The 26837-nt window shown below is 40.8% G+C and overlaps 2 protein-coding genes across 2 annotated transcripts in view; one reads left to right on the top strand and one right to left on the bottom strand.

Moving 5' to 3' along the window:
- Window positions 1–943: 943 nt before the first annotated feature.
- snx3 (sorting nexin 3) lies at window positions 944–16391 on the top strand. Its single transcript, XM_027015518.3, has 4 exons — window positions 944–1165; window positions 10891–10986; window positions 11315–11439; window positions 12947–16391. Exons 1-4 carry the CDS (start codon window positions 1004–1006, stop codon window positions 13050–13052), a joined length of 489 nt encoding a protein of 162 aa, XP_026871319.1. The 5' UTR covers window positions 944–1003; the 3' UTR covers window positions 13053–16391.
- Window positions 16392–18145: 1754 nt separating this feature from the next.
- Window positions 18146–26837, bottom strand: part of nr2e1 (nuclear receptor subfamily 2, group E, member 1) — a 9157-nt gene continuing 465 nt past the window's right edge. Inside the window, exons 1-9 of the mRNA XM_035529398.2 lie at window positions 26714–26837; window positions 23275–23420; window positions 22578–22665; window positions 22124–22359; window positions 21807–21953; window positions 21245–21341; window positions 20906–21055; window positions 20594–20699; window positions 18146–19556 (exon numbers count right to left, since the gene is read on the bottom strand). The exon at window positions 26714–26837 is cut by the window's right edge and continues 465 nt beyond it. Coding sequence (XP_035385291.1) covers window positions 19394–19556; window positions 20594–20699; window positions 20906–21055; window positions 21245–21341; window positions 21807–21953; window positions 22124–22359; window positions 22578–22665; window positions 23275–23420; window positions 26714–26771 — 1191 coding nt within the window. The 5' untranslated portion in view covers window positions 26772–26837 and the 3' untranslated portion in view covers window positions 18146–19393. The remainder of the gene's footprint in view (window positions 19557–20593; window positions 20700–20905; window positions 21056–21244; window positions 21342–21806; window positions 21954–22123; window positions 22360–22577; window positions 22666–23274; window positions 23421–26713) is intronic.

The raw sequence follows: 26837 nt of genomic DNA, 5'->3' as shown, positions 1-26837 counted from the left end.
ATTCTAGTACAAATCCAAAATAAGGTTATGTACATTCAAAATTAACATAATAGGTTCCCTTTAAAATTCTCTGATAGAGTAGGGCAGAGCACAACAAAAACAGGCATGAACGGCGAAAGAGCGGCTAGTGGACCGCGAATCTTTCCTTTTAGACGCGTCAGACGCAGATGTCTCTTAACCACAAGATGCAATACAGAAATAAAGACCTTCAAATAATAAACGCAACGTTTCATATTAAGCATTTGTGAGAATACGCTGCTTTAAAATATCGCTGGATTTGTGCAGATATGCATGAAAACCTAACTAGCGAAATGCACCAATGAACGTTCAAACTGGTCTTGCAGACTTCGCTAACGCTAGCTAGGCTAGCAATGCTTTCTTACTTCATGTTCAGCAGTGTTCATCTGCCAAGTTCCAATGTAATTGGGTTCACTAAGAGAACGCTCAACTTTTGCTATCTGAAAATACTGTGTAACATCCTTTTAGAGAAAGTATGGTGTTTTAAATAACTCATAAGGCATCTTGCTATCAAAGAAGCCGCGTATGCTGCCATCTTTATTTTTCAAAACTAGCTAACTTTATGTGAGTCATGTTTCTATTTATAAAGGCAACGGGTAACGTTAAATGTATTTTTAAATTCTAACGTAATTAATCAAAGACGTCTACAGTATAAGTGATCGCCCAAAAACATATCCATACCAAAAACCTTTCAAACTGCGTTCCCCTATTCCGGACCGTTAGCGCATCAAAATATCATTGTAGATCTCCTCGACAGGTTAACCATTTAAGACTTTAAGATTTATAATCCAATGACATCGGATTATATTGGATTATGTTTAGACATCGTTTTAGAACTGTCATATTATCTTATGTTGACCATTGCTGCCTAAAACGTCTAATCCAATCGCATCTGATTATATTTGGACGCGGTTCAAAGGCGTCAGATGCTCCTCAGATGAGCGGAAGTCCAACGGTCGGTGGGTGAAGCGCTTGGACGGGAGCGATGTCTGATGCCGTAGCGGATACAAGGAGGCTTCACACCAAACCGCAGAACCTCAGCGACGCGTACGGACCGCCGAGCAACTTCCTAGAGATTGATGTCGGTAATCCCGAAACGGTCGGCGTCGGCCGAGGGAGGTTCACCACCTATGAGATCAGACTGAAGGTGAGCAGCAAGGACCGCGGCTAATGTGCTCTCTGGCTGTGGCCGGCAGCGGGAAGTCAGCGACTACTTGAGTTGTTTACTAGCCATCAACCCATTGTCATGGTCAGGTGGTAATAATTATGTGTTAATAAACTACACAAACGTCTGACCATGGTTTTATTTGATTATTATAGCTGGAGAAATGTTGTTCTTTACCCATTTAACGAGAGGCTAGCTAAGATGGCTCTTTATGTTGACCTGCTAACTAACTATCTAACTAACTAACCAACCAGCTAGCTAGCTAAACGTTTACTAACCGTCTCGTAGAGTAACCATATAAAACTAAACATATTTGCTTCGTAACATAACTAAAATAAAAAACAAAGCAACTAGATGTCACAAAACGTAGCTAGGTACAGTAAAGATAACTGACTAACTAACTAATTTGGCTTGTTATTGTTTGCTGCCAAGTTAGCGACCTAGCTAGCCAGTGTTATTCAGTGTTGTCCGTCTATTAAGCTCTCTAGCTTTGCTAACCGCTAATGTTGACATTTGATAAGAAGCTAGAGAAGTAAGGTTTTATAAGTTTGTTATAATTGTAAACTTAGTTAAATAATTGTTTTGTTTGCGGTGTTAAAAACTGTTGAATTGATTGGCTGTCTAGCTAACCTAGGTAGGTTAACGCTACCTTTATCCTGACATTAGGTTACATAGGCTAACAAACTAATTAGCTAACGTAGCTAACAGGTTAGTCACTCGTAGCAGTTAAAACTTGATTTTAAATGCTCATCTGTTTAGAGTATTATTGGTTTGGGAAGCATACACGTACTTGGCTAACACGATTGTAAAAATGATCAAATTGTAAAAGTTAGTTAGCTAGCTAGTTAGCTAAGCTTACTGAGTTTCCGCCTAGGTCGTATCGCTATGTCGCGGCCGCACCCCTTGCTATGCAAGACCAAGATAACAGTATCTAGCTACTTGTCACTGATCAGAAATATGGGCCAAACCTTGGCCCAAGATAATTTGCAGGGCCCGGACCATGATACATAATTTAGAATTTCTGAACTGTAGCTTGCAATGTCACTATTTTAAACGCAATTTGACTGTTATGACTAAACGTAGCCTAGATTTTATTTCAAGTTCAAGTTCGGTTTATTGGTCACATACATAGTATTTAGGCGCTTTTTTAGTTTTGAGAACAGCAGCTAGCATATTTATTTTCAGTTAAGTGTTCCCATCTAATATAAAGAATATATTTTTAGATTTTGAGAAATTTCTTCACACATGACATCAGGTGAACACCTTATGTTTTCTGTTTGGGTTACAGTGTTCGGCAGCCGAGCCCTCTCGTTCTTACCAAGGCTTCTAGATAGAAACGGTTTTATTAGTGGAAGTGAGTTTATATATTTTAAAGGTTACGTAGTTGTGTCCGTCATTGTGTTTGGAAGCAGGTACTAAAAAGATGCTCAAACTTGTATAACTGTAGTTCAGCCATGTAAAAGCATGGAACACTTTAAAAATTAAAATGTATGTTGTTTTATGGATGAACATACATAGGTTAGCTATGCCAAGCAATATGAAAAATAAACATGTTCAAAAGTATGACTATTTAAAGACCTTGGCTTGCACCTGCAATCCAGAGATTTGGTGCTCTAGTATCCTAACACAAGACCAAAGTTCAGATTTGTGTGTCTCTAGGAATTAGAGTAATTTAAGGTAGTTTGTAGAAAGGAGCCCAGCAATTGAAGTATGTGCCAAAAAAACCTTGAAGTAAGAACAAATTCCACATGGTGAAATCATTAACAAAGCAGGTCAAATAACAGCAGGTCTACACATTTAGAACACATTCCAGTAATGTAATAAAGACCACCATAGCTCTGCCTGGCCTTTACTTGCAGGAAAGGTTGTCCTGTAGGTGGATTTAAGTTTTTGACCTTTCAAACCCAGAGTAATAGTCTCCATTGTAGGTTATTGATTAGGTAGTGAATGTTCTGGCAGAGTGTACATGTTGAAACATTCTGAACTGGTATCCAGCTGTGGCACCTTGTCTCAAAGGCAATGGATCCATTAAACCTTTAAGTACCTTGCCATAATTATTTAAAAATGTTTCTCAATTAATGTTACATTTGTTATTTACTATACTAGGGTGGGTCACATGGCAGGTTTAACTGAATTTAGTACTCATTTGGGTGGATATGTATGTACATGTAATCAATTCAAATTTTCCTTTTGTACATTTCTTTGTACATGCACAAAACTGCCATCAGGATTACTCATCACATCTTGTAGTCTTTGGAAATGGTTGCAGAGCAAATAACAAATTCTAATATGTTTGTGGCATGTGAACCAAAAGTCATGTGTTCATCATTTTATAAAAACCTACCCTCTGATGTGGAGATTATGCAATTCTGGACCTGGAATCCACATCTAGTCCTGGTGGCTAAGTGATGCCACAGAATGTAGGTATCGAACTCTCAGCCTTTGAGCCCCAGGTGCTACAGCATTTCCATTTCCTGTTTACCTAGGAGTTTGGCCCAGAGCAGGAATGCAGCTATACCATGACCACATGTGGGGCAGTCTAGGGGGGTGGAGGGGTTGGTTGTTTTTGTTTTGTTTATAACCAACCAAAATCTTGGAGTTAATATCATTTTAGGCTGTTTTTTGACTGGTGTCCATGTTGTCTGGAAAAGTGAGATTAGCAAATTGTACTCCTAAAATACAGCATGCACTGGGTTAATGCTGTGTAAATGTCATTGGTCGTGGCTAGTTGGCTCTGTGGCCTTCACTGCATTATTTGTCTGTGAGCAGAGGGTTTTCAAGGACTAGGGGAAAGCTTTTCTTCCTCTCCCTGCTGACCAACTGTTTCAGCTTAACAGGATGTGCCGTGTACAGCAAGATGTTATTATCAAAGTTTCCTGTTGACTCATTTTAACAGCTGTATGATATATAAAGTCGCCTGTCACTCGAGTTCCTCCAAGAACAGTTGAGCCTTGAGATATGCTCGAGGTAATTATTTAAAAAACAAATAGAAATCCTTCCTATGTACATGGTTTTCCTTCCAGTCTTTGAAAACCATGCATAAAACCATGAGCTCCAAAATGTCCAGAATATCAAATATAACATTTGTCCCACATTTCACAGCAAGATCTGCGGTTTAGTTAGACGGTGCTTCGTGGGGACCTAGACAATCTGGTCATTCTGTGTATAATGTTGCCAAAACACACTCTTTGTTTCATTCCTACATGCACAATTATTACGGTTTCGACATGGTTCATCACATGGTGGTTTCTTGGCTTTCAGATCACTTTAATTTCAAATGGGATTAAAGCATTTTGTGACTCTGTGGACTGCTTGATTCTAATCCATGCCCCCCAGAAAAAATGGCAAGAGTTCTTCTGTACATTGACAGTAATTCTGATAATGGAAAAAAAAAAAAAAAAACAGGCGCTGCATGGGTAACTGCCTTTTAAAGAAGTTGCAAAGGAGGAAGAGCAACATTTAGCAACAGAGTTGTGAGGTTTTTAATTTCTCTGCTCTATCTTGTAACATCTTTTTCATAACTCCCGACATGTGTATTTTCCCCTAAATTGGAGATTGAATGGAGACTCCAGCACTGCTAAATTCTTTTTACACAGACATAACTAATACTTTGGCCCATTATGTGTTAAGCATTATAGAAAAGGCCTTGTGCATATATATCCTCACTTTCTGGGTTTAATTTGTATCACGATACCTCTAGACTTCATAATAATGGTTTAACTCTGTGATTTACCTGATCAGGTGTGATCAACCTTTGCAGGTCTGTAGACTGAGAAAGTGGCATCTTTCACATATCTTGATTTAAAAAAAAAATCTCTGGTGTAGAAAGAATTATGATTAGCCATTGTTATTTACACATAACGGTATGTGCAAAGCACTATTTATGAAAGACCTAAGAAGTGATTTTGTTCTTGACATGGGCTGTATTTTTCCTAATATATATCGAATGTGTGAAAGACAGATTGGAGATGTTTTAGAATGCACCTGTCAGCCCCCTCTCAATTTGGGCAGTTCCTCTCCATAGCTGATGTGCACACTTTTGACAGACGCTGATGTCTCCAGTAACGGACCCCAAAAGCTCCCCTGCCTCCCTGTAGTATTTATAGTTTCCTCTACCTACAAAGTGAGCCGCCAACAGCTACTGAAGCTACTGTACTTGATTAGCGGGTAATAATTAGCTTTCGTGTGTAATCAGCATTATTGTGTGCATGGCTGCCCGGATGACCCTGTTTTGCATGAGGGAGCGCCCTGCTCATCTGCCTCGTTGCCCACCACCCCTTCCTCTTCACAGCCTTGAAGATGTGGATGAGAGGGAGACTAGCTGCACGTAACTGGCTTCTGTATTGAGCAGATGAGGTAACGGTACCAGGGCGAGCTTGCCAAGTTAACGGCAACATCCGTATTGATAGGGGTGGGGGTGGGGGTCATTTTCTCTTTTCTTGCCTTTGTACCATTCTCTCTCACACTCACTCATTCTCTCTGGCACACATGGACAATGGTGCCTCCCCCCCCATCATCTGTGCTGCCTTTATGCCCCACATCTCAGAGATGATACATGTATGTGTGTGTGCGCGCGAGAGTTTATGTGAAAGCGAGAGCGTAAGCGCCTGCCTTCTTAATCCCCTCATTGAGAGAGGAGTGGAATGAATGAATGCTGGTGTTGGAGGGCTGGCTAACCCCCCCCCCCCACCCCCCCCCACCCAAAACACACTCCCAACTGGATGACACCAAAGGCCTCTTCTCCCTCCTCAGCTCTTAGTAGTTGTTCAGATCAGTCCACTAACATATCTCCCCTTCAGATAAACAACGAGCATGCAGTTGTGTTACTGCACTGAGTTGCATTCATGGGCTTCTGCCTCAGGTTGTGGTGCGAGACCACAGAGGTGGCTAGCGATGGGATGCTTGTTAGCAATGGTTAGCTAAGGGACCTTTTGACCTACTGCAGTTTTTCTGCTTCTATTGATCTCTAAAGGGGTTTTGTGCAGCTTGTGTTCCTCGGGGCAGGCTAGAGATCTGCTGCTGTGGTCTGTGTGGACACTTGTTAGGTCAGTGGGATTTTTTTTTAAAGGTTCTGCATAATCAGATAATCACTATGAGTATTTCAACTATGGATTTTGCTTTAGTTTTTGAGCTGAATTATGAGTCAGATAAAGCTGATGGCTGCCATGATTGCTATAAACGAGCCGTATCGTTCTTGACTTCATGCCTATTTCTCGTCTATGGCTCAGTCTTCTCACATACAAGGCGTAAGTGTCTCCTTGCTCTTCTGACTCAGAAGGCTGTTTGAAGCGCCAGAACGCATATATAGGTGCGATGAGCAATTTCCAGTAAACAACGGCATGCAATAAACATTGTTTTGGCTATTATTTTGTAGCAGGCAAGAGCTGTTGTTGTTTGCACAGTTAAGCCTTTTTCTTTGGGAAGAAAGTTGGCCAGAAGTGTTTTGCCACGTGACCTCCTGTGTACATGGGCATGCACTCTGTCTCTGCCCTGCTTATTTACAGAGCAAGAAAGCTGAGTGGCGTTGGACCCAGCCTCGGTCAAAGCCTTCGTCCCAGCACTACTGGAAATGCATGGGAGAGGACTTTGGGTTCCCACTTTGTTTACAGACAAGAGAATAACACCCCCTTCCCCTTCTTTCTTTTTTTATTTTTTTTTCTTTTTCTTTTTTTTTTTTTTTAAACAGTGCGATCTCGCTCTCTCTCTGTCCCTCTCTCCCCCTTTCACCTCCACCTCTCCATCCCTCTTTCATTCTCTTCTCCATTTCCAAACCCTTCTCCCTCGCTCTCCCTCTTTACTCTTGGCCATTAATAAAAATGGCTTGCTTGCCTGGCTGTCACTCCCAGTCAAGTGTAATCCAAAGTCTACAGCATCCTCCCCGACAACTATTTTAATGGTAATGGGCACCATATTGTATCAAGGCTACCATATCCTACTTGAGATGACAGTATCAAAAGTGGGAGTTGATGCTGTGGGAACAAAAAGAGGGGGCAGCTTTTTGTCAGAGCTGGGGAGGTTGGTGCAGAAGGGTGGGTGTGCGGGTGGGGGCGCGCGTGTGCACTGTGTCACACAGACTGTCTGTAGAGATGGTGGTGGGGTGGGGGGGGTGAGTGTGAGTGCTCTTATTGTCCCCATCTCCTCATCTCTTTGGGGATATGATGTGATGAGATGGCATTGTGCATCTTTTTTTTTTTTTTTTTTTTTTTTTTTTTTTTTTTGCTACTTTTATTTTGAAAGAGAGAGAGAGGGAGAGAGGGAGAGAGAGGGGGGAGGGCGGAGATGAAACGCGCTCTCTTAAACTTGACTTGATCCGGCTCGCTAAAAGCTAATGCATAGCCGGCGCGGAAACCCTTACAGTGAGCACGGTGACCCCTTGGTGCTGGGGGGTCCCCTCCCTCCCCTTTTTCCGTTCCCCTCGCCCTCTTCCTAATGAGGACGCGCCATTGTCCCCAGCACGAACATGCATCTCGAAAAGCGCGGGGAGACTCTGGCGGCGGCCTCTCCTCGGATCGGCATACGCCATGTGGAGGCTTTTAACAGTGCCGAGGAGTGACTGAAAGAAGAAGCGCTTTTAGTACATCTGTCAGACGATTGGCCATTTTGGGTTGTGCTGTCTCAAATGGACACGCAATCTCTCTCTCTCTCTTTCTCTTTCTCCTTCTCCTGCTTTCCTTTCCGTTTTTCCGTGTCATTTCTGTCTCATTCCCACTGTCCAGGTTATTAAGTCCTATGTCGGTCACACTTGTGTACTGTCAGCAGCCTGTCCTTGCTTTACGGGCCATGCTGTGCCTCGATACCAAATTGTAACAGAAGGCCAGACAGCCATTTAATTTCTCTCCCCTCCTTTTGTGTGTAAAGTAGTTCACATTTGGCCTCCTTGTCTGAATGTGAGTCATGTTGCTAGCCACCAACTCTCTAAATGTTTTGCTTGGGTCGTAGTGCTGGACGTTATGTTCACACTCTGTGAAGCAAGGCCCTCAAGCTCCACTGCTCAACAGCCACACAGTTCTGTTTTCACTTGTCTTGTGCACCTGATCCAGCCCATCAAGTGCTAACTGGCCGACAAGTTCAGTCGGCCTGTCTGAAAGTTCTGTAGTCATGGGTGGCATTTCATAAAGCATGATTTCTCCTATTATTGTCTCACCTCTCCTGTTATTGGACAGTCTTGACTTAAGATATCCAGCTGAGACCCCCATACAACCCCCCACCCCCTTTTTTTTTTTAACGAAAGCAAGGCATTTTGAAGTTTGAAAACATCCATAAAGCATGCAACATGTCTTCTTTAGGAGTTAGTTTTTTAAAACTTGTTTCTTTTTACCTCTAATTGCCCAGAGCAGTCATGAACTAAGTACGTAGTTGTGCAGTTTGCGGATGTTTTTACCTGCGGTTTTGACACTCTAAAATGCTCTATATCTGCCACGCGTGATGGCTGGCACAGCATAAACAAATGCGCGAGCACAAAGGTATTGACGGGTTTGTTAGCAAGCTCCGCATGCGTGCCGTCGTAATCGAGGCACCGATATCAATGGGGCCGCGTCCATCTGATCGAGTGTTTGATGTGGAAGTCGGTTTCAGTCCGTGTGGTTAACTTTGGTTGCCACGGTAATCAGGGCCTTTGTCGTGTGGTTTTGTTTGGTTTTTTTTTACACTCATTTCAGGTTTGATTGAGATCGTTAGCGCGGAGACGGGGCCAGGCAAATTCAGGAAGAGTATGGAGAGGCGCAGCTGTTTACGCTGCACCACCGTGCCGTCCTCTGTTTTCCGGCGTTCATGAAATGTTGGATATGGTTTAACTTTTTTGGGGGGGAGGGGGGTGGTTGCATTCAAAATAACTTTACATCTTGATTTAAATATGTGACTGTCTAAATGCCGCATTCTCACTGGATCCTACGCTACGCTATGCTATGCTTTTCACACAATAACTTGTTTGGCAAGCAGTTTTCAATAGTCGTGCTATTGTGACCTGTGATACCATTTCTCCCATTTACAGCTAGATAGTAATGATTTTCAAGTGGAGTCCTTACAGGTGCTTGGTGACATCAAGCCTTCATTCAGCCTTCTTTTATTTTATTTTATTTATTTATTTTAGTTGTTTTGAATGTGCTGTAGAAAGCTGTAGACATTCTTTAGAAGTATCTTAAACATTAAACTTCCTGAAATATTTGCTTTTAAATGTTTTAAATCAATTGAAATTTGTTCTGTGTGCCTGGGAATGTTTCAGGCACAGAAATGAACCATAACTGACTCAGGTACCTCTTGGTCACCTATACCTGTGCTAATGCTAATCACGAAACAGCTTTATAGTCTAAACACCTTGATGGTGAGAGGTACGTATCACGTTACCTGATCGGTTGACATGGGGATTAACTTCTTTACACTGTGTGCTAACGGGAAACCAAAGCCAGTAAATCTTCCATTCAGATCTATTAACTGCAAATTCAACAGCAGCAGTACACCATTGCTTGGTAAACCTTCTGTAAATGCTCTGGTAACCCTACACTTGCAATACACAAGAGGACAAGTTAATTCCCAGGTGCAATGAATTCGGAGGAAAGAGACTTTATTAGAGCTGGAAGGTTGAAAGTGTGTGTGTGTGTGTGTGTGTGTGTGTGTGTGTGTGTGTGTGTGTGTGTGTGTGTGTGTGTGTGAGAGACTTTTGTTTTTCTTCTTTTCTTTTCAAAGGGCTATTTTCAGGGGAGTTTTGACAATGACTTCATGCTGCAATGCTAGAAAGGACACCTCAGTTTGTTTTAATGCACAGGGGTTTAAATGATAAATTAAGTGTCTACCCTTGGCGCTCATTCATAACAACAGATGATAAACTCTCTTTAATAGAAGAACTGATTACTAAAACTGATTGCTCTGTAAGGTGTAGGTAATATTTTTGGATTTCCATGGTTCCTGTTTCAATTCTTTGTGTATTTTACCACAATTGTGACTTTAGCCGTAGTTTGTTTTCTGACAACACCAAACACTTCAGCCCTTTATGACCTCGTACCAAGACTTTCTCAAAAAGGAGCCAGTCCAGACATTTTCGCTGGGTGTCCTTTCGTCCGTCCTTCAGACTGTCTGTTTGTGATTCTGTTTTTCCTCCAAATGATTTTCCAAACCTTTTCTTTCTCTGGCGCGTGCGCTCACACAATGCCAGCCACGTGTGGACGGAATCGATCGGAGCACACACGCATGCTCTCATGGCGGCGCCCGCTGTCTTCTGTCTCTGAGGGGGTCTCCTCAGGTGGAGACCTCTCCACGCTGCCATGTCGCTTCTCCCATTGGGCCTCTTCACTGGCCCTGCCATAGGTTGGATTGTTTTGTTTTTTGTTTTTTTATTTAATATTCATTGCTGTGGAAATGGTCCTGTATGCGGTGTGTCACATTTACACTGGCACTGTGCACAACCAGCTATACTGAATTCAGATCTGCCTGGGATACCTCTGCCAGACTGTTCTGTTGCAAAAATGGTTTTTAAATGCTTCCCAACATCTGTGGCTTTCTAATACCAGGCCTCAATGATTGATTAGTGAATTTGCAGTCTCAATCAGTGTTAGCATGGCTATCTGCATGACAGCTTGGGAGGGCAGAGGTCAAGGCACTTCAACTGCCATTTGTGCAGAAGGGATGCCTGTAATTTGTCACTTGCGATCTAGCTCAAGTTCACTGCCGGGATTTCCGTGTAATGGATGTATGTTTGCTCTTCTGCCCCTCAGACAAACCTTCCTATCTTCAAGCTGAAGGAGTCATGTGTACGGAGGAGGTACAGCGACTTCGAGTGGTTGAGAGGAGAGCTGGAAAGAGAGAGCAAAGTGAGTGAGATGTCCCTGGGATACAGCTCGGCTGCACATGATCCTTGCTTGACTTATCAAGGAGCAGTTCAGATACTATCAAGTAGTGTTTTGGAAGTATTTAATATAGAATACTGCAAAACAAAAGCTTAACTCTTCTCACTAGCATTATCTGAAAAGGTTGCTTGTTTAGTGTCCTATTAGATACACACCTGGACCAAATATCAACAACAAGGCTACTAATTTATGTATAGAATGAAATATATTTCTGTAATGTGGGAATTTTCTTTTTATTAATTAATTTATTTTATTAATTTTATATTTTTCCCTGGTGTTCTCCCTCTCTCAGGTGGTTGTACCCCCTCTGCCTGGAAAAGCTCTGTTCAGGCAGCTCCCATTCCGTGGGGACGACGGCATCTTCGACGATTCATTCATCGAGGAGCGGCGGCAGGGCCTTGAGCAGTTTCTCAACAAGTGAGTCTCGTGATGACATGACTCCCCCACCCTGTGCTGCCACAGTTTCAGTAGAATTCACAGCTTCCCCACTTGTCGCGCAGAGGCCAGCAGTATTCCAACAATAAAACAGCATCCAGCAGATAGGGCGTCAGGGTGGGGACAGGTGCTGAGATGGTACCCCGTTTCAGATTCACACCCCATGTCTACTGTGGGTTTTTTTTGTTTGTTTGTTTGTTTTTTTTGTTTTTTTTTCCTTTTTCTTACATGTCATCATCTTATTGGTTTGCTAGCATTTGAGCATGGGCGCAACAAGTAATAGTTCATTCACCCTAGAGCGCTAATTTTGCTAATATAACTGAGTTAGTATAGCGAGGACCAGCTGCATTGAGCTCGGATCGGCACTACGTTTTATTTATTTGTATACTGTCATTGTCGGAAAAATGGAATGGAAGAATGGAAAAGTTCATTTACAGTCCTGTTCATTTACAGCCCTTCCTCCTCTTCTAGTTAGGCAGAAGTTTCTTGGGTTGAAGTTAGAGTTGAACAGGTACTTACAAGCCTTGATGTCAGCTGATGCCACTCTTGTTCATTTCTCATAATTACCTACCGAAGCATGAGACTGATGAGAGGCGGCGGGTGCACCCTGCTTTACTTTTTACATTTGTTTTGTTTTCTCTGTGTAATTTATGATAATTGCGAGGGAAATTGCAGGCACGCGCTCCTTCCCTGCGGGATGTTGTGTGCACCCCTGCTTATTTTTGATCTGTGGTGCCGTTCCCCCCGCTGCCGGAGACAATAAAAGTTAGTGCGATTGTAATTATTTGCTGTGATTGCAGACTTTGCTATTATCTTTGTTTCATGTGCAAATGTGCCGTGTCTACCTGTTTGAATTTTAATACGAGACGAGTTTCTGTAAATTAGGTTTGGAGACAGAAGCAATACGTGGGTAATTAAGATGGGCCTTTTTTCCCTCTCTTTCTCCAAAAATTCCTGAATTAAATGTCATTGTTTGGTGTTAATAGCACTTAAGGATCTGTGCGCTCACTGCCTGTCACGTGCACGCTGTACGTGCGTGCATGTTCACGTGTTAGTGCATGATTAAATGCATTGTAAAGGTGCGTCAACTGTTCCCGGTAATCATCTTCAGTATCACCTTTTGTCGCAGGTTGCGTAATTTCCCCAAGTTTGCGCAAATTAGCACAGAAAGACATCAGCACATAGTGCACACAGCACATAGTGCACAAGTGATCAGAAAGAAGGAAGGAAACAGCTATGTGTATCTGTGTCAGGTTGCTAAAGTACCAGTGACATCAGATCTATGGATTAAGTTTTATTTCTTGAACTGAAGAATAAGTTTTCAAGTGATCATGGGAGCAAGCATAAACACCAGCAGGCTGTGTAACGCTTCTTATCAGCTACATGTGTGGGTGTCGGGACGGATGCAGCTGTGACTTCAGCTTAGCAGCAGATGACGGTAACCGAGAGCCATTGTGCCTGATGCTCCTTTTTCTGCTTTTGTTCCCAGAGTGGCGGGTCATCCATTGGCCCAGAACGAGCGCTGCCTGCACATGTTCCTGCAGGATGAAACAATGGATAAAAACTACACGCCTTCCAAAGTCCGACAAGCCTGAAGCCTCCACCAGCCTCCACCAACTAGGACGCTTCCCCTGGGATTTAAATGGGAAAGAAAACTACAGCCCATCTGAACCTTTTTACTATACTTATTGCATATGGTCCATAACAGAAAATGAAAAATGTCTGCAAACGATCAATCAATTGAACACTCAGTCCCTCGAACAAACGAACGCCTGGTCGGTCCATCAATCAATCAATCGATCGGATGAGTGGCAGGTAGATCCATCCACCAATCAAATGAACGATCGGTCGATTGATCCATCGATCTCCTCTTTTGGCCATTGCTACACATGGCACATTTTCTATTCTGTGTTGTCTCACTTACCAGAGCATTAAGTGTTGCTAAAACTAAAACCAGTCAAAAAGAAAGGCAAAGGTTGTATGAAACGATTGTGGTAATTTATGATGGTATTTTGTCTACGACCGCAACTAAATTTGATACTTTTATGTAGCTCAGGATATGCATCTTTACACAGAATATCTGACACAAATGAACAGGTATGGAAGCATTATACGCCACCGTTGGATTAGATACTGATAATTTTTCTGTAACTTAATATAATTGTTCCACAGTAAATGGTATCTGTGTAGGAGTTAGTTAAAGGTGGATTTTCTTTGCTTGTCTGACGCGCACCTCTGCTTGCCCTGTGGAGAAATGCAGCTAGTCCTCCTCTCGCGGGAATAGCACGTGTGCGCGTACGCACACATCACACTTTGATGAGTCTCTTATGTGAGGCATTTAAATATGCAACATGTGCAGTTACCAGGCAGTCAGGGCCTGAGCACATGAGCGCGCCACCCACCCCCAACCGAAAGCACACGTACATGCAGAAGGCTGCCGTCGGCACAGTTCCACGTTTGTATACCGCTGTGCCATTGTTTTGTTTGTTTCTGAAGATTTTCCAATAAAACTGACCACACACAGGCTGTTCTGCTTTTGATCTTTCCACCCCTTGTCCCTCTGACATGCACACACATTCTCTGTATTGCCTTCACAGTGGACCTAATGTCCACCTCTCTGCAACAAGCAGGTGGACTTTTGGAAACGCCACAACTTGTATGAAATTGCAGCCATGTGCTCTGTTCTCTCTTAATGCTCTTCTGGAATTGCGAGCTAGCCCAAGGCTGACATGTTCCTCCTTCTTTTTCAGAGTGGAACTTTCCATAGATGTTCAGCACTTTGTTACTGAGCTCAAATATTGGAGGAGCATGTTCAGATAACCACTGAACCTTGGACTATTCATAGCTTTTCTTGTGTCTATTTAATGCTCACTCAATTAGTCTTGAACAGTCTGATGTTTTAGTGCATATATAATTTGACTACCATTTTGCTTTTTTTCTCCATCTCTCTCCACTTCCCAGTTACATATTATTGTCTCTGCTCTTATCTGCTCTGTCGCTCTGAAGAGGTACCTGAATAGGTTTGGCTTGGACTGTGCTTTCAGCCATAACAGCTATATGACTGTGCATTGCCCTTGATGAAAATAATTGAGTCTGGCTACCTAACTACACTTTCAGTATTTTTTTTTTCTTTTGTTTCTTTTTTTTTTTTTTGAACTTGTGAAGCACCTGTTAAGCTTCACATACAGCTCCTTTCTCCCCTGGTGCATGTGTGTGCAGGAGCAGGTGTGCTACAATAGGTGGGCCTCACCACCAGGAAGGTAGAGGTAACACCAAGTTAGTTTAGACTGCGTGTTTGTTATTGTGGCCCTTTGGCTTGTCTGTCTAGTTGTCACCCTGTCTTTCTTCGCTTTTCTTGTTTTTTAAATGCAAGAGTTGTTAAAAGATATGGTATTTCAGGGCCAGAGAAATGAATCACTTTTATAGGAGTAATCAGTTTGTGAAATTGCTAGTAACCACAATGATTATAGTACTGCTGTTAAAAACCAAAGAAGCGTTCATGTTATGATGGGTTTATCGTTAACTTAGGCCTCTCTCCAACATATATAAGTAGCCCAAATATATGTCCTTGGTGATGCTGGAAGAGCTCCAGGAATACTATGAGTAGTGTTTCTTACTCTGTCCATGTTTTTACAAAAAGCACTGATGAGCCTTGTGAACAGAAAGGATGAGTTACAGTTCATTAAGAATCACGTACAGTTCTGGGACAAAGTCTCACGGACTGATTAGGTGAAGTTTAAGTTGTGTTGTAAGAGGAAGGAACTGCACCTGATCCAAAGTATAACAACTAATCTGAAACACCATGGATGTGGATTTGTTAGTTACTCAGCTATGTATGCCTAAAAAACGTTTTGATTAATTTTCTGAGTTTCTTAATTTTAATACTTGCACTCAAAAGTATTTGTGGGGATTGGAATCTACTTTCTTGCTGTGAGAAAATGAGTCCTGAGTTCATATGTATTCTTTATCTATGGTTTGATTATATGAGAAATAAACTTTGCATGATTGTTACATGATGTTTACTGCAGCTTGGAGTGTGAATATTTTAAACATTATTGGTTGAAACAGCCTAAGATTCTTCTCTCTACTCCCATATTGGCTAAAGCAGGTAAAGAATCTACTGAGCACTGCCTAAGGTTACCAGGGTGACAGCAGAGCTACACTCTAAGCACCTCCAAGTTGTTTGTCACCAGCAATAAAATAAGAGCAGGAGGACATATATGGATAAATTCAGATAGGTAAATGTTATAATCACATCCCCCAGGGGAGCTGTCTAGGAGTTATGGTTTAAGAAGGGTCGGATTTGGGCAGGTTTGGGTTGAAATGGCTTGCTTAGGCCCTGTGTTTGGAAGACAGACACTCTTGCACAGACACTCTTCCACATCGCACCTATTCCTGGGTTAAATGGGATGTTCGTATTTCCAGCAGCCAAAAGAGCAAGCCAGGAGAGAGGAGAGAAGAAACCGTGGTTGATTTGCTTTTTTGCTGCTAAAAGAATGAATACGTTGGGACTGATCTTTTTCTTTGCCCATTCATCTTTGTTTCATTTTTCTTTATATTTAATCACTTTTTGCTTCCACTTGATTTGAAGGTATTGCAAATTTGATCCTTGCATTATTTTACCCTGAAAATAAATCTGATAATTTTATTTTTATTTCATTTTATTTTTATGATGTTCTGCTGGATAACACTACTGATTCTTGAGACATGAGAAAAAACATGTCCAGCAATTGTAACTACTATCAGGTTTAATGATTAACAGATTTTTAATTGTACCGCCCAGTCAAATCTGTGGACTGTGGTAGTCAATTTGGAATCTGCAAGTCTATGCTGTTGCCAACCTATAAAAGTGCTAGAGGGCACTTCAACTATGTTTCCATAGTTAGCCAAAATATTACTGATACTGATGTGTGCAATAAACATAAATAAATCCACACACAGACTGCTTTTTTTAATTCTATTTTATCAATCAGAAAAAAAACAGAAAAATGTTTATTTGTATTGGATTATCAGTCTGTCATCATTTGTGTGTCTGTCTGTCGTCTTTTGTTCACATTGTCACACCTGCTTTCAGGTAATTCCACAAACTAAGTTTGCTGAAGCCTGCACCCCAAATAAACTGTCTGGAAGTTCCCCAAAAGTGTGTGTCACCCCTGTTGCAGCCTATATCCATGGCAGTATTGGATAGCCCTGTGGATTTTCTGTGAAATATACACATTAATTTCATGGGTCTGCAGGTTCAGAGAAGAATGGTGATTTAGATTGGGCATACTTGAGTCATCTAACTGAGGTAACATTCTTTTTACTTGAGTCTCTATTTAACTGCTGAGTGCACATATCTGTGAGTTAGGTCAGATATGTCCACTTGCAGACTCAGTACTTGCACAACACAGACTTACCTGTTAGCTTTGTTTTTGTCAAACATGTGGACCATATATATTCCAGAAGAAGTAAAACAATAAAAAAAAAAAAAAAAGCACTGCAAAGCAAATGCTCAAATGGTCTCTTTTATGCAAAAGCCAATGGAATCCTTTAGGTCAGGGATCAAGTCTCTTCTCTGAGATTTACTTTTCTGAACTGTGTACTTCCATTCCACATGTAGTGTATCAAGTCCAGGTAATCAAGGTCTTCTTAAAGAGTTTAAGTAACTGGTCACAACAAGTGTGTTCACTATAGTTTACCTCGGTAAAGGGGTTTGGTGACCTCTGCTTCAGATCAGAAACATCTCCAGGATGTAAACAGAGATGTGTGACAGACCTAAAAATATCCATCACTGGAACTTTTTCACCTCTCCCAGGGGCCTGTGGGGCCTGTGCAATACATCTTTCAGGGCCTAAAGGAGAATCCTTTTTTAAATTCACGTGGAACTCATTCACCCAGTCAAGATTAAAGAATAATTTTCACACTGAAGGCAGCACCATAGCAAGCTTTTGGTGATGACTATTACAGACAATTTAAAGTAATGAGCAATGCATATGCATATGCAGCTAGCATTTCTATTTCCTAAACACAAGTTTTCAAAGCTAGTATACAAAGCATGTAGTATTGAAGTGTCCGAATACTTCTGAAGCTCACTGTACAAGTGAAAAATTGATGCTCAGGTTTGTTTTACATGACGGAGAGAATTACTTAGTTGAGTTGTGACCTGACCTGGATGGTGCTGAAGGATTTTATGTGGTTTTACATGGAAGAGCATGGCGTTTCTGCTTAAATGGTGCACCCACCGGACTCTTTTAACCTTGCAGTTCACTCCAAGCCAGTACAACCCACGGTAAAGGAATAAGCTAAATTGAATTGAACGCTGTCATCTGCAATCATGATTCTTTCCATTGTGTCTCCTCTCTATCAAAACTGAAGATAAAAAATCCAATTTGGGCAGAGCCCTTGATTTATCAAAGAGTGCTTGAAACCCTCGGCCGCGCAAGGCAGAGCAACTTAACTCAAGGTCCGGATGTATTGTACCAGCGATGGTTCAATATGCACTCCAGTCCAGACATGAACCTCTCTATGTCCTTGTTTAGCAGGAGCTTAGGGGGAAGTGGATCTTTCTCTTTGCGGCAGGACCCAAAACAACCCAATAACAAAATAACCCAATCACAGGACAGAGAAATCGAATTAGGAATGGTTAGAGGTTTAGCCGAGTTCAGTATTAGCCTAGGTGAGGTAAAAGAGTACCAAAACGTCGATTCCCAATATTTATTCTAATATTTAGACATCTTTCACAAAATTATTACTTTTTACAACAAGAAATATATTTACAAGCTACAAAAAAAACAACAACAACAACAAAAAAAAACAACAAGTGCTGAACATGTCTCTGAACATGTGTTAGTAACTACTCAGAGTAAACTTCGAATGTCGCGTTGGCTTACACCACAAGTCAAACAGAAACAGGCAGATTTTTTTTTTTTTTTTAAGTTAACTGCAGTGGAAATAGTCCATAGAACTGTCCCCCAACTGCAATTCACAAAAGACATTTTCCTGTCCAAATGATCACTTTTACGTACGCTGGTGAAGAGGAGTGGGTCGCGCGGTCTTGCTGTCCCCTAAATCTGCAATAGCTTCGGACACGTCGCACGCGTGTATTTCCACCGCACGCGCTCTAATGACGCAGGAGCTTTTGGTTTTCAGCACTACGACAAAGGGACAGCGACCTGCTTTCCGCGCAACGCCACTTCATGGGTCTCCGTGCTCTCTCTCTCTCTCTCTCTCTCTCTCTCTCTCTCTCTCTCTCTCTCTCTCTCTCTCTCTCTCTCTCTCTCTCTCTCTCTCTCGCTCTCTTATTTTATTATTATTATTTTAATTTTAATATTTTGGTTTCCACCATAGCTTTCACGGATAGTTGCAGACGAATAACAAAGTTGATATCGACAGAAACATTGGTTGGAAAGCTCATTGGTTTTAGAGTTTTTTTAGAGTATATAAAATGTTGTCAGTGAGCAATCATTAAGTGATTGTACACAGCTTTCAATAACTGTTAATCCACCCAAGAATCTAGAAAATAACTACTAATAGGCCTCCTTAGTTTCAGTTGTTCGGAAAAAATCGTACAAGTTATCTCAAAAAATACAGTATACTTAAATAGATTAGATGTAAATTAGTTAGAAATGAATAGTTTAGATCACGATTTAATAGTTTGGATAATCAGTAACCAGAATTTGTTTAGCCTCGCAGTCTTTACAGCTTCCATGCTATATCTTGACACTCCAATATCTTTTTTTAATTGTCTCCCCAAAGTATCGCTGCTGTTCGAACACTGCAAAATCATTTGTAGTTAGCATCAAGGTGTTTTCAGAAACAACAGCAGATATCTTAGACGTTAGCCCTCATGTCAAATTCCGATAATCGGAGTGTAAGATATAGTTTTCGACTTGGCTTCGGGCAGTCACTTTATGAGATCCTCGTGTATCTCGCAAATCGTGCGCAAATCACGAGGTCATATGTCACTAGATTTGTACATATCAGAAAGAAGTCGCGTGATGGGCACGTTTCCGATGGTCTTTTTGAAGAACACTTCTTCAATGGTGGACGGACTGACCGAGCGCAGCGCTGGCAGGAGCAACAGGAGCTTGCCGAAGCGGCAGGGCTGAGTGGGGTACCTGAAACGAATCATTAACAGTCATATGTACAAACGTTTCACTACTTTAATTTAGGCAGCTACGATAGCCACGTTAGGCTTTTTTTTTTAAACTGTTCATAAATAATACATTTCAATAAATAAAATTAAACAAATACAATTCAATACAATTCGACAAATTTCAAACTTCAATCCGAAAAGTTGCTGTTTATACAGATGGCGAAGTGATTAGGAATACTGGAGGCTATGAGTGGTAGTGCATAGTGATGCAGTGATTAGAAGTACTGAGGAGTTCTGGTTTTAGTAGCTAGTGATGAAATGGTTAGGAGTACTGGAGACTACGGGTTGTAGTGCCTAATGATGAAGTGTTTAGGATTCTTTTAGGGTAATACCTGGTAATTAAGTGTTTAGGAGTGTAATACCTCATTAAGTGTTTAGCAGTGTGTTAGGGATGTAGTACTTGGTGATTCAATGTTTAGGACTGTGTCGGTGTGCACTACCTGGTGATGAAGCGTTTAGGGGTACAGCAGCTTATTAAAAGTTAAGGGTAGTAGTGTATACCTGGTGTAGTACCTGGTAATGAAGTGTTTTGGATTGTGTTGGGGTATAGTACCTGGTGATTAAGTGTTAAGGGTTGTAGTAGGTATGTAGTTCCTAGTGATGCAGTGTTTAGAATTGTGTTAGGGGTGTAATACCTGGTAATTAAGTGTTTAGTAGTGTGCTAGGATGTAGTACCTGGTGATGAAGTGTTTAGGTGTATAGTACATGACGGTTAAGTGTTAAGGATTGTATTATGTAGTACCTACTGATGAAGTGTTTAGAATTGTGTTAGGGGTGTCATACCCGGCTGTGTTTAAAAGTGTTGTACCTGATTAAATGTTATGATTTGTATTAGCTGTGTAGTGTACCTGGTGATGAACTGTTTAGAATTGTGTTAGGAGTGTAGTACCTGGCACTTAAGTATTTAATGGTGTAGTACCTGAGATTTAGAAGTATGCTTGAGGTGATGAAGTGTTTAGGAATGTAGTACGTAGTTGTTATGTGTTTAGCTTGTAGTACCTGGTGTGGATATAGCTGTTCAATGTAAGCTGTGCCTCATCCTGGAGCGCCGCAATGGCACTTGCATTTCGAAAACTCCTTAGCTCCGATCCACTGTGTGTTGGAACTGCACAACAACACAATCGGTCAATAAATTAATTATTCATTCATTTGTTTGTTTGTTTATAAAAAGCTCTTTGCAAACCACAAGTGCTGAAAATTTACAGGAACCAGGACCTTAAAAACCTTCTGGTTTAATAAATACCACAGATGGCATTCTGAAGTTGAAAACCTTTGCTTCACTTTTGGGTGTTAAGATTAGCAGCATCTTACCTGCTTTAAAGGTGACTACACATTTCAGACAAGCGAATTCTGTTGCATCCAGTCGCAGCTGTCGAAAGCGCGTCACTACCTCCTGCAGTGCTTGAATCTCTGAAATTATCTTGCTTAGTCTTTGTGACTCTGTATTTTCTGCATTCATCCCTGTGTGCATAGAAACAAATGATGAATAATTATAAAATCTGTTGTGTGTATAAAAGAACATCAAGCTATAGCGATATGTTGTTAGACATATGCTTTTTATTTATTTCCATTCTGATACTTTTTATATAACATTTTAAATATAACTTTTATATTCAAATATCCTTGTGGATGATGTACTGTATAGCCTACCTGATACAGCAAGTAGTGTGTTTGAGTCCACTGGAATGGCCCACTGTGCTATTCCCAGAACAAATAGTTCCCTCCAGGCATCCTCTAATAGGATCAGCTGCAAAACGGATTACAGCGTTCATTAATGCTGGGGATGATACATTTACAAACATGTATATGTGTGTGTGTGTGTGTGTGTGTGTGTGTGTGTGTGCGCGCGCGCGCGCGCAAGTGTGTTTTCCCGCATGCACACCTGTGTGTGTATGTCATTGTGTGATGCTTGAGTGAGGTGCGTGTAAGCGCCTCTTTCTGTTTAGCGTCAGTGTTAAGCTTCCATGTCAGTACCGGGGTACCAGGTACCTAACTGTGTTCTCTTTGCGTGTTTATAGTAACCAGGGTGGGGGTGGGGGGCTGACTGCACCTTCCAAGAACTCTCAGATATATATGTGTATATATATATGTGTGTGTGTGTGTGTGTGTGTGTGTGTGTGTGTGTGTGTGTGTGTGCGTGTGTGTTTTCTGCAGTTCATCGCGATTGTTTATTGTGAACATTTTGAATAAGAATGAGGGACCGTTTGTCTACCTGGTCGGGTAAGGGAAGCGTTGAAAACGCGGGAACACTCTTGGCCCATTTGATACTCATAAAGAGAAGGCGCGCGGCCGATTCGCACACAGATTCCGTCGCCACTTCATACAGGTACATGGGCGTACCACTAACTTCATGGGGATACTTAAAAGAAAGATATATTTGTTTAACAATTACTTACATTTTAAACAAAGAGCATAGGAAATATTACAACGAAACTATTCAATATGTATTGTGTGTTTTAAATAACCATACACAAAAACCTAAACTGGCCTAAACTGTTTGTCAGTGATGTATGTTACGTCGTAGCTTACCTTAGGAGTGGGCTGCGCAAGCCCTACAATTGCCTGCCGTTCTGGTGTACTTGTGACAGTATTTATTTCCAGATTGTGTGTCTCGAGCTGAGTGACTGTGGTGAAGAACGGCGGTCCCGGGATGGATGTGGTTGGAAAGTGAGTAGATGAACCGTTCACCTCCTTGTGCCCTCGGAAGTAGAGCGCCACCTGCTTTCTAATGGTAGACGTTCTTGGCCCTCTCTCGTGCTGAACGGCTGTTTAGATAAATGCAAACAGAGTTAAACGCTAATTTAATTCATAACTAAGAACATTTAATGCTGAACCTCGAATCGGTTGTATTTCAGTCTTAAAACATTGTTTGAATCTCTGAAAGAATATAATTAGCAAAGATACACAATTACAAGTTTCTGTTACAAAATTGCTTGGTTTGGTTGTCGTTAATTCATTATGCAGGGAAAAAGCAACTGTTTACCGTCTTTATTCATATTCACTTCCAAACACTTCTTCAAGCGACAGGCGCGACACTGATTCCTGTGCGTCTTGTCCACCGGACAGCCGCCCTAAAAAATGAAAGAAATAAAAGGGAAAGCAATCAGAACAAGAAAAGAATTATCCTTTTCGCACAGGGAGGGAAAGAGAGAGAGAGAGAGAGAGAGAGAGAGAGAGAGAGAGAGAGAGAGAGAGAGAGAGAGAGAGAGAGAGAGAGAGAGAGAGAGAGAGAGAGAGAGAGAGAGAGAGAGAGAGAGAGAGAGAGAGAGAGAGAGAGAGAGAGAGAGAGAGAGAGAGAGAGAGAGAGAGAGAGAGAGAGAGAGATATCTTCAGACGGGGGCACTCCACAGGTACGGGGAGAATCGCGCGCAGTAATGACGGCCATTGACTCGCTCCCCTGCCGCTTGGCCAATAGTGTCATTCCCGCCTACCGCTCTCCAAATCCACCCAGTCATGCCGGTGCGTTAGATTGGATTACACCTGTTACACTAGACGGGGCAAAGGGCTCTCAAAGACACGGGAGGAGGCTCACTTCTAGGATAATCTTTCAATTATGAAAATCAGCGGAGATGTAATCTAGTCTTTTGAGTGACTGGCGCTCATACTTATTGAGCCAAATTAGCTAATGCTTTGATGGTTTCAACCGTTTTACGCTCAACTGATGAAAAACACTGACTCACCTGCGTACCAGATTTGCAAACGTACGTTCGATTTCTCCTTATGCTCCTTTTGAAGAATCCAGAACATCCGTCACAAGCGTATACGCCATAGTGTTTCCCAGAACTTCGGTCTCCGCACACTTTACACGGAATGTCCAGAATTCGACCTTAGAAGTAAATAGGTATAAACATTTATTTTCATTGATAGTCAAATGTGTTATCTTGCAAATTTGTGAATATGTAGAATAAAATTAAATATGTAACCAATGATGCGAATAGATTATATGACAGTGATATATAGACATTCCGTACCTAATTCTAAAATATAAAACCTTGCATTCGGAATTTGTTTGATTCACGACTGACTTCTTAATATAGATTACTGCAGGATTTCTAACTCAGATTTGACAGCACTCTGCTCATGTAAAAAGACTCCCCTGTACTAAACACACACTTACATAACAGTGTCAGGGGACACTGTTTTAACAGGTCACTTTATGGGAATCCATGTGCCTTTAGGCCTATTGCACGTAATGGTGGGAAGCGTATCGAAGGTTTCCGTAAAACAATGTTCTGCAGGCGCGGACAATGGTGACATTAGGGAAAGTGTTAACTTAATGATTTCCCCCATTGAGGCTCGTCTGACTGGACCGATCTCGACAAGCTGCCAACCCTGCCTCATAATGAAGCTCGACAGCTGCTTTCTCCGCGCCATCTATAGGCCCGCGGATTAGGGAGTGACACGGGAGCGAGGATAATACGGGCCAGTGCGTCTCAGCGACTCAAATGAAGTGTATGCAAATGAGGCTGGAGTAAATGAAAATTGTGATTTTTCTTGTGTGTGTATAAAACTTTTTTTTTTCTTCCTGTATTTAAATCCGTTAATGGCTGGTATATTTGCATGTATATGGGGGAGTCGTTTAGAGGAACGGCTATGTAATTACTGACATATGTCCACCTGCTCATTGATTTTCCAGTGACCCGTCAAAAACGGTAGCATGGGAATTCGGATATAGCTCGGTAACGACTGAGTAGCAAAACAATGACTTCGTGCTAGGGTGTTCTACTGTAGAATCCGTGCCCTGTGGTCTTTGAAAATTATAGCTCGTTCAAAAGTACTTTGGCAGGGTTTTTTTGCATTAGATTATTTAAAGTTTTTTTCTATAAATGACTTGTGAAAGCTTTACAATTTTTACTTTTCGGCAACGTTTAAATAGTGTAATGTTTACATGTATGTGTGTATGTAAAACAGAGTTATTGCAGTGTAATACACAAGGTTTCAAGGTATATATGTATAAAATACATAGATAATGGCTTGTGTATATTGTAAACATAATCGGAAGATATGTAGTTGGGCTAGACTTCAAGTAAAGGTAATAGGATATACAAGCAGTTCAAACCAAATGGGGAGACCAATAATTGTTGAATTGTTGTCAAAATAGCAATATATATATATATATATATATATATATATATATATATATATATATATATATATATATATATATCTCACACATACATACATACACTATAGCAAATATGTCCGCATATTCGCCCCTCAGCGTAGGCTAGTTCCACAATTATTCCAGAAGCTTTATTCATTGTTTATTTAAGAATAATGAATTAAACTGTTTTTTCCCGATGCATTTGTTTGCATGCCTGTTAGGTTACATAGATGTGACGTCTTATATTATATTGAATTATATTAAAAATCCAATACGTTATACAGAAGCTACATTTTAACTATTAATAAAATACTGTCACCTCTCAGCTTTGTGCACTTTACGTCTATATCAGAAGTAATTACAGCCTAATTTTATACACTTGACCGCCAGTGACGCTTAGGAGACACGCAGAAATTGGTCGAAGGCGGATTTGTTTTAGCCGTGCAAGAACGCCTTTATCTTTTCCTCACGGGTCTCCCATCATGTTGCATTGTGCGTCGTAATTGCTTGAAGACACATGGCATATTTCATTACTGTAATCAGTTTCAGGTCCGTATCATGTTGCAATAGTTTAGGTGGAGTTGTGGGGAACTGCAACTCAAAGACCACCCAAACTGTCTGTAATTTTAAAACATTTTAAAAGTAATGATGAGTAAGAAACAGTTCAGAGTGAGCAATAATAATGATACGAAAACACAAACTGCTCTGTTTCCGAATATTTATTGAAATGCTAAGAAAATGTACAAGACATCCTTAGGCCGTGTCTGAAAATAATTTGAAAACTAAACTGGATTATTTCTGACTATTGGCCAAGCATCATTTTTGGGTTTCCGAAAATTTAAGTCTTTACAATCTTTTAAGTTTTAGTCCAAAAGTTTTAAATCTTTACAGTCTTTTAAGTTTCAATCCAATATAGTGCCTAAATTATGAACTCGTGGTATTTTAAAAGCTTTTTCTTCACTATTTTATGATGGTTATCCTTAGCGCTCAATTGGACTGAATTACTTAAAAGTATAACCTACGATTAATACTATTTCTTTTTCATTTAATAATGGACGAGCAAATGGGATTGAGAGTTTAGTGCGTCAATAGTTGTGTGTGTGTGTGTGTGTGTGTGTGTGTGTGTGTGTGTGTGTGTGTGTGTGTGTGTGTGTGTGTGTGTGTGTGTGTTTTAGCCTCATAGACAGACGTATACTGATCTATAGCATTATAGTTAAAATGCATTGGTCTGATTTATGAACGGACTTTGTCACTCAGTTAATTAATTGTTTCTGCAAAACGGCGCTGATCATGCTTAAATACCACAGCACGCAGGTTCCCATTCCCTTGAAATTAATTTACAGGTTCAGACGAATGCCTAGTCCATACAAAGGCCTAATCAAGAAAACAGATCTATCTTATTGAACGTAAATAAATACTACACTTAGTAATCTTTTAAAAGGCGTTAGATACTAACTTTTAAAATGGTATGAGCAGAAACTGTTGTTGTTTAATATAGTATATACTTATGGTTAGATTATGTCACGTTGTATTACGAAAACATGACAGGTAATTCTGCTGTCAAGATCCTTTCAGTCGAATAACCCGAGAACAAAATATATGCCAAACCAAACACATTATCTCATAAATAGCTAATAGAATATTTGTTCATGCTCATTTAAATAATTCTGCCCGAACTGCGTGTCATGCGATTCTGATTTTTACGTTTTATAAAAACTACATTAACTCTATAAATTGACAAGCTAGTCTATTCATCAAAGGAGATACAAAGCAAACCCCAAAGGAATTTCGAATGCCTTGTAGTGTCTTTTTTATAATAGCGAGCCTTGATTAAGAAAAGTTCAGTATGAGTCTATATGTTCAGAAGCCTGGTCCACTCGTTTTGCGAACACACTTTTGCAAATAACATTCTGCAATATTGTTATTTAGACAAACCATGTTGATTTCGTAAAATACGAAAATTATGTCTTAGATTAGTTTGTGAAGAGAATAAAGGCAGAATAAAGACTACTTACTGGATTTGACATTTAATATATCCAAACAACCACTTGTTGAACCGGCAGGTTTGCTCATCTTGGCTTCTGTTTCACTTGTTCTGAGATGTGAAACTATGATACTAAACCTTTGAGATTAAAAAAA

The sequence above is a fragment of the Electrophorus electricus genome, chromosome 2 (genome assembly GCF_041902795.1).
Source record: "Electrophorus electricus isolate QZ-2024a chromosome 2, ASM4190279v1, whole genome shotgun sequence".
NCBI lineage: Eukaryota > Metazoa > Chordata > Actinopteri > Gymnotiformes > Gymnotidae > Electrophorus > Electrophorus electricus.
The sequence above is the reverse complement of the archived record's forward strand: the minus strand, read 5'-3'. Positions and strand labels throughout refer to the sequence as shown.